This window comes from Pelodiscus sinensis, chromosome 5 (assembly GCF_049634645.1).
Source record: "Pelodiscus sinensis isolate JC-2024 chromosome 5, ASM4963464v1, whole genome shotgun sequence".
In the NCBI taxonomy this organism is placed as follows: domain Eukaryota; kingdom Metazoa; phylum Chordata; order Testudines; family Trionychidae; genus Pelodiscus; species Pelodiscus sinensis.
Genome location: NC_134715.1, coordinates 92,011,163 through 92,028,967, shown reverse-complemented (window position 1 = coordinate 92,028,967; position 17,805 = coordinate 92,011,163). Strand labels below are relative to the sequence as shown.

The following is a 17,805-nucleotide window of genomic DNA, read 5'->3' as shown; positions in this document are numbered from 1 at the left end:
AAGCTGGCTCCTGGCGCCTCCTGGGTCCTGCAGAGCCACCTGTCTCCTCCCCCCACCCCCCTCCTGGTGCTGCTGCCTCTCTTATTGGGGAGAAAGGGCGGGGTGGCAGGCAGGTGCTGGTGCTCATGGGAAACGACTTTCAAACCGGCTCCCCATGAGCACAGGCTCCTGCCTGCCCTGTGCATGTAAACATGCAGCTGCTAGAAAAATCCTGAGGTTACATGTTTACACTAATACACGTTTGTTAACATTCCTAACGTGTATGCAGACTCTTAAAGTAATAAGAAAAAACCTATCTCAGTACTAATGTTGGGCTTTAGATATTGCATCATTCTGTATTCAGAAATTGTACTATCACGCTGTGTCTAGACAGCATCCCTTTTCCGTAAAAGGGATACAAATTAGACACATCGCAATTGCAAATGAAGCAGGGATTTAAATCCCCCCTGCTTCATTTGCATAAAAATGGCTGCCGCTTTTTTCCGGCTCAGAGCTTTGCCGGAAAAAAGCGCCAGTCTAGACGGGGATCTTTCGAAAAATAAAGCCTTTTCCGAAAGATCCCTTATTCCAATTGCGATGTGTCTAATTTGCATCCCTTTTACAGAAAAGGGATGCAGTCTAGACACAGACTCATTGTTTATAGTACACTAGAAGATTTACTTGGCATTGTTTGGTCTTTTACTCAGCTTTTGGTTTTGGAAAATAAAATGAAAAGGTACATGCTTAATTTAAATCATTGCTATGGTGATGAGCGGTTCAATAATGACTACTCCAGCTCTCTGACTACTGCAGGGGCCAGGTGAGAAGTGCCTCTCAATGGCTGCTGCAGCTCCAGTGGGCACAGCTGGCGGAGGGATGCATGGCCTCAGTTGGGCCAGATCCAGATTTGTCTGCCCCCTATGCTCCCCAGCCAGAGTGAGGAAACTGCACTTTCCCCTTGCTCTCTGACAAAGGGAACAGCCAGTAACATCCCTTTACGTATTGGGGAGGGGGGAAGCTTTAGCCTTTACTGCCCTCCCTAAAAGGCGCATGGGGGTGGGAGGCTCTGGCTTGGGCCGGGCCGGACCAGGATGGGGATGTGCCCCCCCAGCAAGTCCCTCTCACCTGCCTGGTGATTCTGCCTATTTCTTTATAGTTTTATGATAAGCAATTTCATTTTCCTGACATAACCAAACCTGTACCTTGCTTTAAGTTATGATAACAGGAAGCTGTATACTGAATTTCGTGGTCCTAGCTCCTACCGTTTAGGAGGAGTTCTTGAACAAATGGATGTATGCAAACACTCAGATATATAGTAATGTAGTTTTTACTTTGTTTACATAGAATCTTGCAGGTACAAAAAGATTGCAAAACCCTTCACAAACCAAAATACTTTTGGCGCCAGTCTAGTTCACTTCACTGGAATTGAGAATAAGACTAATCAAATGTGTACCCTGCTGCATAGAAGTGGTGAAGGAGAAATTTTGGCCAAGGTGATTGGACCAAATCTCCACTCAAGTGTCATGGGATCTTTAAAACGGAGGCTTTCTTGCATATGTATTGACATTAGTGTCTTGTTTGAGCAACTTCATAGAAAAATATAATGAAAGTAAGGAAGATGCCTGGCTGTATTAGTTCTCCTGGATTTTGAAGCTGTTTTTCCAAGGAGACAAAGTGTTTCAAGTGGAGGTTTATAATACAAACCATCCAATCCAGCTCCCATAATTGTTAAAGTGGTTTCTGTATACATTTGTGGATTGAAGGGGTAAATCACAGTACAGAAGTGTAAACAAATACAGTAGTTTATATTTTATATATAAATGCAAATACAAAATTTGTCATAGGAGAAAAGGCGGAGGATGCTAATTTGCTAGAGGAAAATTTAAGTAATGCCATTTTCCACCCTTGATTATCGAAACGTTCTCCAAGACCCTGTCTACAGTGGCAGTATATAGAGTATTAGAAAATGTGTTAAGTAACAAAATGTATAATAGTACATCTCGTGGAGATCGGGAGAGATCCCAGATGATTGGAAAAAGGCAAATGTAGTGCCCATCTTTTAAAAAAGGGAAGAAGGACAATCCAGGGAACTGCAGACCAATCAGCCTTACCTCAGTCCCCGGAAAAATCATGGAGGGAATCCTCAAGGAATCCATTTTGAGGCACTTGGAAGAGGGGAAAGTGATCAGGAATAGTCAACATGGATTCACGAAGGGCAAGTCATGCCTGACCAATCTGATTAGCTTCTATGATGAGGTAACTGGCTCTGTGGACATGGGAAAGTCAGTGCATGTGATATACCTTGACTTAAGCAAAGCTTTTGATACGGTCTCCCACAATATTCTTGCCAGCAAGTTAAGGGAGTATGGATTGGATAAATGGACTGTAAGATTGATAGAAAGCTGTCTAGACTGATGGGCCCAACAGGTAGTGTTCATCGGCTCAATGTTAGGTTGGCGGTCGGTTTCTAGCGGAGTACCTCAAAGATCTGTTCTAGGACTGCTTTTGTTCAACATTTTTATTAATGACCTGGATGAGGGGATAGATTGCATCCTCTGAAAGTTTGCAGCTCTGGTGGGCCACATCTGGAATATTATTTCCAGTTCTGGGCCCCCCATTATGGAAAGGATGTGGACACATTGGAGAGGGTCCAGCGGAGGGCGACCAAAATGATTAGGGGACTGGAGCACATGACCTATGAGGAGAGACTGAGGGATTTAGGTTTGTTTAGTCTGCAGAAGAGAAGAGTGAGGGGGGATTGTATAGGAGCCTTCAACTTCCTTAAAGGAGGTTCCAAAGAGGATGGAGAAAGGCTGTTCTCAGTAGTGACGGATGGCAGAACAAGGAGCAATGGTCTCAAGTTACAGTGGGAAAGGTCTAGGTTGGATATTAGGAAAAACTATTTCACTAGGCGCGTGGTGAAGAACTGGAATGGGTTATCTACAGAGGTGGTGGAATCTCCATCCCTAGAGGTTTTTGAGTCTCGGCTTAAAAAAGCCCTGGCTGGGTTGATTTAGTTGGGCTTGGTCCTGCCTTGGGCAGGGGGCTGGACTTGATGACCTTCCGAGGTCTCTTCCAGCTCTATGATTCTATACTTAGGATTCAATTTAGACTGGTTCCATCATGACAAATTGTTAGCTAGACATGGCCAACCCTAGTGTAGATGCCTTTAATACAGCTGTCCTTAAGTTTTAAAATGTAGCAACACACACAAGGAACCTTCACATATAATTTAAATGTGATATTATCCTATTAAAAAAAGAAAAAAATGTATTTAATGCATTTTAATTAATGTGTTTGTGTTTAGTACAAATCAACATTTTTATTTTCTCTGTTTACTCAAAGCCCAGTGATGGTTTGATAATTGGACTTACATTTTCATAAACTCACTGAAATTAATAAAGAACATTAAAAAGTGTCAATTTTAGTACAGGATTATTATTGGTAAAGGGTTCATGTTAATTAGTAGGGGCTGTGCCCTCTACTCACTCACTCACTCATCTACCGTCTCCAGCTGCTTTCACCTTGCTAAGAGAGCCTGTTGACTGATGATGTGATGATATCATTCTGTCACCTGGCAGGAAAATCATCTGTATATATATATATAGATATAGGGAGAAAATATTGAGAATTGTCACAGAATTTGACAATTTAATCATAATTGTATTTTAAGTGAGTAATATAAATTGCATGTTAGACACCCTATTTTGTTAGTAAGAAAAATCAGTCTATGTACTGTAGAAGCTGTATGATTCAACAGTACTCTACTTAAATAACTGTTTCCTTATTTCACATTTAAAATTACAAGTTTGTAATATTTACAGGCTTAGTCCTCCTCTGTGGTGCAACTCAGAAACAGAGAGCCCTTCTGATATTTTTTTCAAAATGGAGCCATCAGAGATTTCCAATTGCTGTTTTTTAGCTGTTCTAGCAAGACAGGTAAGCCATAAAAGTATGCATTGGGAAAAGTACTTGTTTAAAACATTGTATATATGATTGCCTCTATTTTTAATACAAATTAAAACTAATAGACAGAAGGGAATATTCATAATTTACCTGACTTCACTGTAATAATAACAGCAAGACAGTGAACTAGTAGCTGTTGCAATGTGCTACGCAAAAGACTGAAGAAACTAGCACACAGTGCAATATAGTTTTTCTAGAGGCAAGTGCAACTGAAATATCCAACTGCACTATGCTAAGATATGCTTGAAAGCTCACATTTTCTGTTTACTGTTTATATATCAAAGAGGTGGTGCTGTGTGACAAATTTAATCTATTGTACTGCTTGATCTAGTTCTTAGCTCTCCCACATTTTTAGAGAGGATTGGGTTGGTATGCAGTTACTCTTTTTTTCCCCCCCAGTCCCCTTGCTCCCTGTTACCATGGTATGTTTAACATGGTGATTGAAACTGTGTTAAGCAGAGAGACTGTTAAAGAATGAAGCTGTTCACAGCCTACCTTGGATCAAAGCACTGCTATACATGTTTCCGTGACTCACTAATATCGAAGCAGAATTTTCTCCTATTATGTAACCAGGGTTGTAGCAAGGGTGGGGAGAGACAGGGGGCAGTTGCCCCTTGGTGCAAGCAGGGAGAACAGCACAGGCAGGTCTGGGACTGCCTGGCCCTGCCACAGCCACGTCAGACTCGCCTGCACCGTTCTCTCTGCACTCGCCCTAGCGTGGCGCCCAGGGACAACTGCCCTCCCTCTCCTCAACTACGCCACTGTATGTAACCATGGATTGTAAGGCAAAAAGTTTCCAGTGAGGACCGAATCCCCAAAATAAACAGTTTTTAGAAAGTATTTGTTGTAATTCATTTTACATGAATGTTTTGATGCTTCTTTCAGTAGAATCTTTTGAATGTTGTCTACTGTACAATATACAAGTTACACCTCTAAAATCGAGGATTCTCTGGTCCCGAAACATCAGTGGTCTGGCATGACTGTGCATGTTCCAGGCTCAGAGAGTCTCAGCACAGTGCAGAGGGCTGGAGAGTGGACAGGGGCTGACGTGCAAATCAGCTGGACAGCCGGGGGTTGGGAAGGGTGAAGCTGAAATGACATCCCTTGGTCTAGAAAAATTTCTCATCTGGGACCAATTGGGTCCTCAGGGCGACCAGGGAGGTCCCATTTTGTGTGTGTGTGTGTGTGTGTGTGTGTGTGTGTGTGTGTGTGAGAGAGAGAGAGAGAGAGAGAGCGTAATATACTAATTGACACACACCAGTACTGTCTCCAACTCTAGATTTCTTTGCCAAAAAAAAATGAAGGAGCTTATTTTGATGAACTGTTCAAAAGAAGCTTCAGAGAGGTAGCTGAGTTACTCTGTAACTGGAAAAAACTTAAAACTCAACAAATAGTCTTGAAGCACTGGGTTGTGTCCACCAAAGCTCATGATACCATCTACATGTTTTGTTAGTCTCTGAGGTACTTCAAGACTATTTGTTGGTTTTTAAGTTTTTCAAAAGAAGTCTGGTTTTTACCCCACTTTTCCTTTTAGAATTCTGATCGCAATTTTGTCGTCCTGCTTTTAAACCTAAAATTTAAAAATTTTGAGTGTTTTGTATCTAGAAAAACATCTTTTTTAAATTACCTATTTTAAAGTGCAAAGGCTCTCCTTCCAAACATATGCATACTATTACATACACTTGATAAAGTCCAAAATACAGCTTCTACTGAAACTAACAGATTTAGCTAAAATACAATATAGAATGTAGTTTCCAGCTTTGATCCTGCTCCTATGTCTGGGCTACTCTTGGCCATAATAAGCATTACATGCTGTGTTTGCCGTGTCAAGCTTTTAAATTGTATAAAGAATAGTTGCCCTAGTTTTTGTTTACATAAGTGCTCTCCTGGGCTGGAAAAATGATGACCACAGATGATACATATTGAACCTCTCTAGTCCAGCATGTCGAACCAGGGTATTTGCAGAACCACAGGCAGTCAGTATTGTAGTGAGTGGCTCTTTTTATTTGCTGAGGTGAATAAATGGAACAATGTATCAATGTGCCCTTTTCCAGTTTCTGCAATACAGTAGTTCTATCTTTTGCTGTATTGACACGTGTACACTTAACAGCATACCAGTATTTCCATTGGTTGCTGATCTCTCAGAAGACACATTTAGGAGTAAATGAGAGCTAAACAACGAGATCCAGGACTGGCAGCTATAAACAAATTCTGTTGGACCACAGGAAACTTGGCCTTACCCCACGATAAGTGGACATCTGGCTAACTAAAATCATGCTGGACCAGAGAGGTTGAACCTGTACTTTTGAGGTGGCTTGTCATTTCTCTTTCTTCAGGGGATGAATTCTCATGGGAAAAAATGGTGAAGGTAATTAATGATGGAAGTCAAATATATGATTGATTTGCTCATTCAGTCTAGGGATGTTAAAATGCATCTCTTAAGAGACTTCCCAGGGCTGTAAAATGCAGAGTGGCCGCAAGGCGGGGAGATGGTTGTATGCTGCGTGATAAGAGACCCTGGAACAGGGACTGACCCAGTGTCTCCATGCACCAGCTTCCCTATGCTAAACAATGCAGAGTGGCAGCTGAGGGGGATGCGATTAGTCGATAGTGCATATCATCCCTAGGTAATGACAACAAGGTGTGTTATGAGAATTCTAAATGGGAAAAAAAAATTAAATGATCAAGTCTAACTTTCAGCCAGTGCAGGAGTCCAGCCCCCCCAATACTTTTAGATGTTAGATTTTGCCACAGATGGAGCTCCCACCATTTCTATAGAAAGTTCACTGAGCTATTTCAGACTAAATATTCTAGCCCTCAGTATCATTCCCATCCCTCTTTCTAACTCCATAATACTTAGGTTAAATATATCCAGAGGTGGTGTGCTGCTCTGGCACGATCTGACAGCACTCTGGTAAGGATCAGCTGGGGGTACACTCCCAGCTGGCTTATTGGGAGGGAATGGCAGCAGCTCTGGCCCTGCTTCTGTCCCACCATGGCAGCCCCAATCCTCCTCCTGCCACACTGAGTGGGCAGGCAGGGAAAGGGGAGCAGAATCAGCCTCCATCTGGCTTCTGCGTTCTGTCTCCGACTGCCCCACTCTTGAAGTAGGCCCTGTGGCCTGGCTCAGCCCCAGCAATGGCCCCAGGTATTGTCCAGCCAACATGGCTGCGCTTGGGGCCCAGCACCCATCTGGCCACAATGGCCTGTCCCCAACCCATGACCTGTCCATAGGAGGGGTTGGCAACAGTCCCAGCCCTGTTGCAGCCACTATCTGCCCACCATGATCCTGTAGCTGCCTGGCCCCGGTGGTGGTAGAATCTCCCTCTCTGCTAAACCCCAGAATAGTGCACAAACTGGGAAGGACAGGTGTTCCTGTTAAAAAGAGCTGGGAACAAACGAGTCTTTCATCATTTAACCACAACATAGAATAGGTTCAACAGAAAGTGAAAGGCAAGCAAGAATAATAAGGACATTGTAGCCTGGTAGTTAGAGCATTCACCTGCGTAGGTAGGAGACCCAGGATCCAGTCCTCCTGCTCAGTTTCTGTTGAATTATATGTTCACAAGGAAATAGCTACAGCAAGATAGAATCCCACATCAGAGTGTCCTATAACCCATTGCCTACAACTCACTTGAGAAGTGGCACCTCCTTTCTTTTTTTTAAGAGGAGGGTGGGTCTGGGCTAAAAAGTTATGAGGAAGGTGGTGCCTTTTCTCTTGCCCTTCTTCCCCAGCTTCTTGCTAAGAGGAAGGCTTGCTCTCAGCTTGGTGTCTCCCACTGGTTAGCTCAGACAAGGAGCCACCTAGTCTGCAGGCTTCTAAGATTCCCATTCTGAGGTACCCCTCCCCACTTCATTATATAGGGTGACTATGCACCAAACTCAAGCTTTGTGAATCCCAGTGATATTCTTAGCATCTAAAAATAATTAGTATAGAAATACTCTGTCACCTTGCTGAAGTTCCTTTGTCACTAGCACATAGTGATTAAGAAAAACTGCAGATAGAACACACAAGTGTGGAATGCAATTTCTTTTCTCTAAACTAGACCACAGACTCTGTTAAAAAGATTGGGCATACAAAGGTAACTACATGGATAGTAATGTTCTGTATTCCATTAGTTAAGTTTTGCCTCAGTAGATTAGAGTCCCAGCAGCAGAAGACTGCTGTCCCCTTTAGCCAGGAGGAGCAAGAGGGAGACAAACTGCTTCCTTTTATTTGCACTCTCTCCTGGGAAGCGTGCCCCACAAAGGTGAGGAAGTGTGGTCTCTTAGTCCCCAACTATTAACTCCTGCATTGCCAGCATGTGATTGATACACCTCATTGTACCCAGATACCATGACTCATTGCATTTAACAATGGAGTACAGGTGTATGCTAGGGAATTAAATCAGAGTACACATATTGGTATCTTTAATTTCAGAGGGATCCAGCTGAAATCATGTCTGTCAAAGACATTTTAGCTCGTGCTGCAGCAAAAGGATTACTGGAAGGTCTTGATATAGGAAAATCATCAAAGAGAGAGGAGAAGAGGAAGAAAAAATCTAAAGTAACACCGCAAAGAAATGTTCCTAAAGATACTTGGGTACAATCAAATATTGTGGAGTTCCTGAACCGAGAAATGATACCTATTGATACTAACTCTGAAGTTTCACCAATTAAAGCAATTAGTGATATTTCACAAAAGAATATGAAGCAAACAAACAGTTCCATTCAACTGAAGAAAATTACCAAACCCATCTCAAACTCCTCCTTGCCAGGAATGCTGAAGAATACACCCAATTTGTCATCTATGAGTAAGGTGTTTGAGAGACGGACACACATTAGAAAGCCACGGGCTGAAGATAAAATGGTTGTATTGAAACCTGTGGAAATAGTTCTGCCTCCAGTAATGGTGCCATACTTCAATCCTCAAGGGAATAAATCTCAAATTTCAACTCAACATTACTACTATAGCTGGATTGAAAAAAAGAGCTCAGCACGTGACTTTATACCTTCTTTATCCAAGAGAGTCATCAAATCAAAGGAAACCTTACCTTCAACTATGGTTAAGCACTCTCGACCATGGATTTGAAGATGAAATGTTTTAACTGGTTCATAGTTATTTCTTCATCGTTTGAAATTATATTTCTAAAATGGTCAACATTCCTATATTAGTTGATTCATATACTTAGATGCTAGCAGGGTATATCTGTGCAGGACACTACTTATCTTAAGGGAACATTTCTAAGGAGTACCTTTTAATGGCTTTTATGGAACTAGCAGGGGAATATTTTGCAAGAGTCTATTATGTGGTTGTTTCACACCAGCTATTAAATTCTGACTCAAAATAAACAAAGTAACATCTATAGTAGATTATGCAGATACTTAGGGGATGAGCTCAAAAGTTGTTTATCTAATTGCTAATCAGTAGAATGTGACATTGACACATGCCTTCTGTTTATACCCTTCTATAAATATCTGGGCATACTAAATTTTAAAAGCAATGTTTGCAAGTTTTGTTTAGTGGTGTAAAAATTCACATAAGAACAATGAAATTAAAAGGTTGTCTGATCTTATAGTTTTCAGTTATCATCTTTGTTGAAAAGTTTCATTATCTATGTGACCGCACAATCTAAATTATAAGCCAGACCATTTTTTCTAAAATGCCAGTGGATTTTTCAAATGCCTACATTTTATGTACTTGTGTTGAACATTTTGTGCACACAGCTGGGGAGCACAAATGGCCCTGTTCAGTCAGATGTGCTTTAATAAGAAGCAGAGGATATTTTGTTTTAAAAATACTGAATAGAAAATTTCATTGTAGAACTGGCTAGATATTGTAATGTTAAAATGAATTCTGATTTATAATCTGACATGTCACACTACTGACATGGTTTATAACGATCATAATTTTCAGCCTAATGTTGGCGGGTATACAAACTCAAATGCTACTTTTCATGAAATAGTTTGAGAGTGGCAGAAGTATACATGGCAAAAATGTTTCTTATTCTGTATCCCTGCAGGTGACAAAAGTAAGCAAAATAGGAACACTGAATACCAAAACAGCAAGCTTTTTGGCTTACATTTATGTGCCTTTAACAATTTCTTTAGAAACATTCAAAATGGTTGACATTGGTAATTGAGGAGGAAAATAATAAACAGCATTTCTAGTTATATGTGAACATCAGATTGCAAGTTAAACTATGTCTCATTCTAAACACATTAAATGTTAATCATTTCTAGCTAATATATGGTTGCATTTTGCTAAATACATTAAGATGTCATTCTATTAAAGTACAGTACAAGCTCTGTTATCTGGCATGTGGGAGGAAAGAGGGTGCTGGTTAACTAAGAGTTAACCAGAATAAGTGCTTCAGTGGGTGAAGTCTTTGGTTCAGGGTATAGGGCCAGGAGTGAGGGATTTAGGGCACCGGAGGGGTTTTATGGTGCTGGGTGATGCTCATGTTAGGCAATTCCCTTCCTGCAAGTGGGTGTCCAACATATCCCTGCTTTTCCTAGTTTGGGGCACAGATAGGCAGCTACATGTGCTGCCTTCGTCCCCCCTAGCTCCCATTAGCTGTGGCTCCCAAACAGTGGAAATGGAATCAGTGCTTTTATTTTAAAAGCATAGTTCACAATGAGGGTGAGAGCAGAGACACCACAATTTAGAGAAAGGGAATAGAAAATATAAAGGGAAAATTATATTAATTTATTCTAAACAGTTACTAAGAATAGCTTAGAGTAGGTAGCAGGGGTGAGAGATTCTGCAGTTGGGAAAGAGAAGGCAAAAAGGTTTTTTTAATCTTTTCATTTTAAATAATACTAAGTGGATATTGTAACAAACTAAGTATAAACTGTCTCAAAGATAAAAAATAGTGTGCTCATTAAAAGATGCTAGTTGACTGATCTGGCAGTGGAAGTCCAAGCTCTATTCACATACGGTGTACAGCACATTACTATAAGTTTCCATCTGCTGTCCCACCAATGGGTCTCAGATCAAGATTAGCGCTCCGTGGCTGGTTCAGTTTCTCGGACCAGACTGTGCAAGAGCCAGGAGTAATAAATATGATGCTAGAGAACAACTTGCTTCACAAGCCACTCTACCATCAGCTGTTAGCAAATTTTAGGTATTCCCACACTGGCCCTGAATTGCACCAGCAACATATAAATGAAACCAAACCTTTAAAAGGGACAATTTCTGACTTCCTCTTCTCTGCATTAAAAATATGCTTTCTAGGACCTAAAAACAATTTATATTTTAAGCTATGCATTAGAGTGTAACATATGTTCCTTAATATGTACCATATTTACCACTAAATAATTCAGAAAATACATTAATGTCTCTCTTCTGAAATGTTCAGTGTATTGGTATTAACTCTAAACAGTAAATACATTGAGACTTTCTCCTTCCCCCACCAAGTTTCTGTCCCAGGAATGAATGGATTTCCAAACTTTACAGACTAGTGACAAGAGTCAAGCATTTTATGCATCTAAATTTATTCTCACAACAGATTACATTTAAATGTGTAAAAGTGGTCAACAGCAAAAAAAAAAAAGTTCTTTTCAGTGTCAATCAACTGCTTTATATAACACTGACCTCTGACTGATAAACAATGTGCATTTTCCCTTTCTAGTTTGCAAATATTTAAATAAATCAAACTTTTGCTTGGTGACTGTACAGCATAGGTTTTTAGCAATATATTAAGATAACTAAGCCTGCACAGATAGAAGTAACAGTGTAAATGTTAAAGCTGTAAAGGCTGAGCTAATATCAGCTATCAAAGTAAAAATAGCTGTTTTTGCACGTGATTTACTAAGCTTTATGTCCCTGCTTCATTGCCTTAGAAGAGTTGATAAAATTAAAAGAAAAGGGATATAGAAATCTTAGTAAATGACACAGAAGAATCTTAATGGATTAATTATTCCATAGCTTTACATTCTGCAACTCTAAGAAAGGACTTCTTTTTTCGAAAGAGGTACATATAGCTCTTTACACAATGTTTATCACTAAGAACTTATACCGCAAGTGGGATCAATGTCCTTTCATGCAATCTGTAGGTGATTCTTATATCTTTACAAAACCTTCTCCTCTCCCCTTTAAATGAAATCATAAGTGGTTTAAATAAAATCTAAAAACTGTAGCATTCAAAGGAAAGGCTTTAGGCTGTAGACATTAGCTGTGGCTATAAATCTCCTTGCTTTTGCAAAGGAGCATATTAATTAAAGATGATCTGTGATATCTGCCTCTACTTTGTTGCATTTATAAAATAATAGGAATTAGCTTTACACATTGTTTTGCCATTTCTTCTACATACGCGAATAAAAATGTGACTACAAATAATTACAAAACCCACCTTTTTAGGTAACCTATAGTACATGGAGATTACTTAGCACTGGATATGTTGTGAGATCATGTCCAGTAAAGATAGTACATTAACATCATAATGCAGGCTATTTCAGTAAAAATAGAATAAATAAAATAAAAATATTTTAAGCTGTATTTAACAGGTTAATTCAAAAATGACATGAGACATACAAGGCATAGTGTATGTCTACTTACAGAATCACTAGATATAAAGAATGCATAGGTAACTGAAGTATCATTACAAGGTTAAGTAAAATGGCATTTGCTCTCATGCATGCACCAGCCATAATTGTTGGCCATGGCAGAAAGTAAGTCAACATAGTCTTTTAATATAATTAGTTTTACAAAATTAGGCCTTGATCCTGCAAACAATTAGGTATGTGCATAACCTGTAAGAGCATGAGTCATCCTGTTGAAGCCAGTGAGACTAGTGTGCTTATAAAGCAGGTGCCTAGGTTTTGCAGAATCAAGGTCTTAATCAGTATTTTGGTAAAACTGGCAGACTAAAGGCATGATCTGTGACTTTCCAATACATTGCTATCTTTTGCCTTTTCAATACCTACTGCATCCCTGACTCTCTATGTGCTTTGCTGCTGAAAGCAAGCTAAGTGTTCATGGTCCTGACAACAGATAACAATCAAACCAAGGAGTGAATAAAAAACAATAGCTATTTAATTACAAACAGAGGTCCTGTAATTTGCCACCACAGAGCAGCAGCATCACACAGATGCAATGGATCTCCAATGGAATGTATTTATACATTTTAAAACTAGTTGCAAATCTGAATCCCGGGAAAGTTTCAAACTGGATTTTTAAGACAACACGGTCAAGGTATTTTCTGTAATTAAAAGAAAACCTCAGATAACTGGCTAACTCTGGAGAGTGTTAATGAATACAGCATCTTACCTCTCTAGATCAGTAATTTTAATATTGATCCAGGGTGGTGAGGGCTAGGCGATGTTACCATATGATGGCTACTGATAATCACTGTGGGGAAATAGTGCTGGTCCCAGGAGGGATCACTGAAATTACTGCTGCAGGTACCCACAGAGACAAGGGAGTGAATGTGAGTGCAAGCTTCTTGTAGCCTAAGTGCTCCAACCAGGCTTGAGATACATGAATACAGGCAGTCCCCGGGTTACGTACAAGATAGGGACTGTAGGTTTGTTCTTAAGTTGAATTTGTATGTAAGTCGGAACTGGTACATATTGTAGGGGAAACTCTAGCCAAACATTTTTTTTAGTTTTGGATAGCATAGGGAAAGGTTAACTCCCCTCTAATGTTTGTTTTGCTGTCTGTTCCCCTGTTCAGAAGATTTCACATCTATTTCTGTCCCTGTGACAAACTCAGGACTAAAGGAGTAACTCATCAAATACCAAACAGCTCTGCACCATGCTTTGAGCTAATAGCTTTATTTCCACACACCACCCAGGGTTCTAGGAGGAGGGTCCTTTTTTTGCTAACACAATGAGGCCAGCACTTTGTTTGTTTTGGTGGAGTCTTTGTTTGCCCAGGGAGCCCAGCATGTATAGGGGGAGGAGGGGAGGAGAGGCTGCTTTTGTCTGCTGTTCGGCAGCCTGTTGCTCAGGGGAGGGGGCAGCCTGTTGCTGGCAGGGGGGGAGGGGAGGCGTGCAGGATGCGAGGCCGCGGGGGGGGGGGGGGCAGCGGGCGTGGGGAGGCACTTTTCCTCTGCCCGGCAGCTCTGCGGGACCCCAGTCGGAGCCGGCCCGAGGAGGAGGAGGATCCTAGGACCCAGGTGAGCGAGCCCCGGGAATGCTGCTGCGCATGTGCGGGAGTTGCCTCACCCCGTTCGTATCTAGGGATCCAACGTAAGTCGGATCCACGTAAGTCGGGGACTGCCTGTACCTTGTTCCTGCATTGGGACTTAAGCACTTGCTTAGCTTTAAACAGGGATTTAAAATTAGGACATGCTTAAATACCTTCCTGAACTGGGCCCACAGGCAAGTGTTTTAGCTAAGGGTATCCCATTGTGTTATATTATTCTTTATATGACAGTAGTGCCTAGACATCTCAGTCAAGTCAGAGCCACAAAAGGCACCAGTTGGGTTCTGAGGATTTCAGGGCACTGGCCTTCTCAGCTCGTGTCCATGGAGCTGAACCTTTTTCTACACTACCTGAACATCAATTTTTCATTTGCCAGTATAGTCACATTTCTGTCATGCCAAGTTCATTTTTTTAGTAATTGCCCATAATTCCTTTACAAACTAAAAGGTAAAAGTGATCATCATGCTTTGGCCCTTGCATCCACAGCTTAATTTGTTTGTTACTGGGGTAACTCAAGAATAGCAACTGCCACCAATTTGAAACCAGAAAATACACAACCATTAATGTAAAACAATGCCTCTACTAAACAGATATAAAGGGAAAACTAGATCAAGTTCTGGGCCTATCGATCTTGACAATGTCCCTTTAGATCTGTGGTATCCAACATGCTAGCTGCTAGCCACGTGTGTCTATTTGACCAGTTGAGCATAGCTACTTTGCTATAGCAGTAGCCACTATAGCCATATAGACACTGTGGCTTTAGAATGATAGTGTCAGCAGACCCAGATGGATCAGCCTTCAGGGCAGACATCTAACAATGGAGACAGAAATTTTTTAACACTGTTAAAAAAATCTGCAATGTTTCATTTTTACTGTAGTACCAACCTATAGCTGTGGCAAGGGAGAAAAACACAGAAAAAAGATAAGCAAATAGGTGCATTCAAAGGTTAGTACAATGTATGCTTTTAAGGGGCAATACTACCCAGTTTGTTGTCAAAGAATTTACAGTTGAGTGAACAAACACAGCTGGAGCTTTGGAACAAAAGCTCTGAAATCAGATTATACTACATGTAGCTCCATCATTCCTTTGTTGAGAGCTGCTACAAAAAAGGGCATAAAAGTAAAATGAAACCTCATCGTGGTATAAATGGGAACAGATTTGCACAACAAAAAATGTAATAGTCCTTTCTTTGCATCTCATGTAATTACTAACACAGCACCAAACTCCAAATGAAAGAACGTTGTGATCAGGCCTTCAGTTGAAAGTTTGCACGCAGGAGTAAGACAGGGACAATGTGTAGCGTTCTAGTTTGTATCATATCTAACAGTTCTGAATAGGTCCCTCTCAGAATTCTAGATGGTAAGAACCTACAGTTTAATAAATCACATTTTTGTTGCACCATGTAGGATTTTCAAGAATAGATTTAACAGCCCCAGGTAAAATTTTTTCTGTTTTGGGGTGAAAGGCTACAGGTGATGCATCCTGCTCTGAATTACTCAAAACTTTTCTTCTTCAAAATCATAATACATAAACATTAAATGAAATAGGATCACTATGATTCAAAAGGCATGTCAGGCCAAGTTATAAAGTGGTTGCTAAACCAATGCCAACACACATTTTAAAACTCACTAACAGGTACAGTTTGTAAAAATAAAACTTGGTATTTAAACTACAGTAATTTATGGTAACTAATACTCTGTACCTACTCCAGTGTTGAAAACAGGGCAAAGTGCTGTAGGATTTAATGGTTTTCTTGTGACAAATCCAGCTCAAGAAGATGGTGAAACTATAATTCAGGCAATCACTCCAAGGACTTTAACATTAGTTCACTAGGAGGGACGTGGCCATATTCTGTTTTTGTGTGAATTTAGGTAATGTTCATAATATTTACAATCAAATAGACCTTCCACTGCTCATGATGTAACTCACTGACAGCAAAAAAATCACTCATGCGTCTTTTCATATCACATGATGATGGCAAGAACGAGAGAACATGCTTGTCTAACATTGTTTTGATATGGATAAATTCTTTGAAGACAAAGCATCAGCAATTTAAAATGGAAGGTCGAACATCAGTTCATTTTCTTTAGTGTAGCTATTTTATCTTCAATTAAGTGTTACAAGAATCCTTTCCCTTGAGCAGCTATGGCATCTCAGAAACAGGACGCTTCTGTTTTAAAGTGTCAATAAGGGACAAGACTCCTCGTTTGACATTAGTTGTGACTCTTCTGGTCATCGAGTCTGCAGGAGGAGGGGGTGGTCGAACTTTCTGTGAAGGAGGTCTGGCTACCAAGCACTTCTGATACCGTAACTGCAACAAAGCAAACATGTTCCACAATCATTAGTGTATTTCAATAGCCTCATATCAGAACTATAAATTCCATACTTTTTATACATTACAGGCAGTCCCCGACTTACGCGGATCTGACTTACGTCGGATCCGCACTTACGATCGGGGCTTTTCTCGCCCTGGAGCTCACAGGCGGCGGGTCGTCCACCCGTGTCCTCCGGGGCAAGAAAAGCTTCTCCCGGTCTCCCTGGTCTGCTGGGGGGGGGGTCCAGCAAAGCTGCTGCACCCCCCCAGCAGACCAGGGGGACAGGAGCAAAGCCGCCACCTGGGCGGCTTTGCTCTGGTGTCCCTGGTCTGCTGGGGAGGTCCAGCGGCTATGCTGGACTCCCCCAGCAGACCAGGGGGACAGGAGCAAAGCTGCGGAGCACGCCCGCAGCGGGACAGCCCGGGCGCGCTTGAGCTGTCCCCCTGCAGGCGTGCTCCGCAGCTTTGCTCTCCGTCTCCCTGGTCTGCTGGGGGGGGGGGGGGGGTGCAGCTAGTGCCCCCCTCCCCCAGCAGACCAGGCTTTTCTTGCCTACCCCTGGGGTAGAGCAGCTGGGGGCTGCCGGGTTGGTCCCTCAGCGCCGCTCCGGACCAACGGGGCAGCACCCCAGCTGCTCTGCCCCAGGCGTCCTGATTCAGCCGCTGCTGGTCAGTTTCAGCAGCGGCTGAATCAGGACGCTTGGGGCAGAGCAGCTGGGATGCTGCTGGGTTGCTCCAGTAGCGCGGCTCCTCCGCGCTACTGGAGCAACCCAGCAGCACCCCAGCTGCTCTGCCCCAGGCGTCCCCAAGTCAGCCGCTGCTGAAACTGACCAGCGCTGACTACAGGAAGCCCCAGGCAGAGTTGCTCTGCCCCAGGCTTCCTGGAATCAGCCGCTGATCAGTTTCAGCAGCAGCTGACTTGGGGACGCCTGGGTTTCTTAAGTTGAATTTGTATGTAAGTCAGAACTGGCATCCAGATTCAGCCGCAGTTGAAACTGATCAGTTTCAGCAGCAGCTGACTCCAGTTCCGACTTACATACAGATTCAACTTAAGAACAAACCTACAGTCCCTATCTTGTACGTAACCCGGGGACTGCCTGTACAAGCAAACTCTGCTTTTGAACTTGTATGTACAGTCCTACTCAAGTCAGTGGGAGCCATCTGAGGGCAGAAATTGACTCAAGAAACTGCCTCTGATTTAAGGCACAGAGCCTTAAATCAGAGGAATAGGTCTTCTAATTCTAGCAAACAGGTTTCCCTGGTTTCAGCTGTTCTTCCTGTTCTCTGAGGGTATAATGCACCCTTACCTTGAAATAAGCTACGCAATTTGCACTACACAAATTGTGTAGCTTATTTCAAGGTAATTTCAAAATAGCTTATTTCAAAATTTGGTGCTGACTACAGTGTCAAATTTTTAAA

The 17,805-nt window shown here is 41.7% G+C and overlaps 2 protein-coding genes across 19 annotated transcripts in view; one reads left to right on the top strand and one right to left on the bottom strand.

The window, feature by feature from the left end:
- Positions 1 to 9,502, top strand: part of NSUN7 (NOP2/Sun RNA methyltransferase family member 7) — an 86,817-nt gene extending 77,315 nt beyond the window's left edge. For all 5 annotated transcript variants that reach the window (XM_006129491.4, XM_075930535.1, XM_075930536.1 and 2 more), the window contains 2 exons: positions 3,804 to 3,918; positions 8,366 to 9,502. In XM_006129491.4, the coding sequence (XP_006129553.1) occupies positions 3,804 to 3,918; positions 8,366 to 9,016 (766 nt within the window). In that variant the 3' untranslated portion in view covers positions 9,017 to 9,502. The remainder of the gene's footprint in view (positions 1 to 3,803; positions 3,919 to 8,365) is intronic.
- A 145-nt stretch (positions 9,503 to 9,647) lies between these two features.
- APBB2 (amyloid beta precursor protein binding family B member 2) overlaps positions 9,648 to 17,805 on the bottom strand; it is a 329,929-nt gene continuing 321,771 nt past the window's right edge. For all 14 annotated transcript variants that reach the window (XM_075930527.1, XM_006129478.3, XM_006129479.3 and 11 more), the window contains one exon: positions 9,648 to 16,386. In XM_075930527.1, coding sequence (XP_075786642.1) covers positions 16,219 to 16,386 — 168 coding nt within the window. In that variant the 3' untranslated portion in view covers positions 9,648 to 16,218. The remainder of the gene's footprint in view (positions 16,387 to 17,805) is intronic.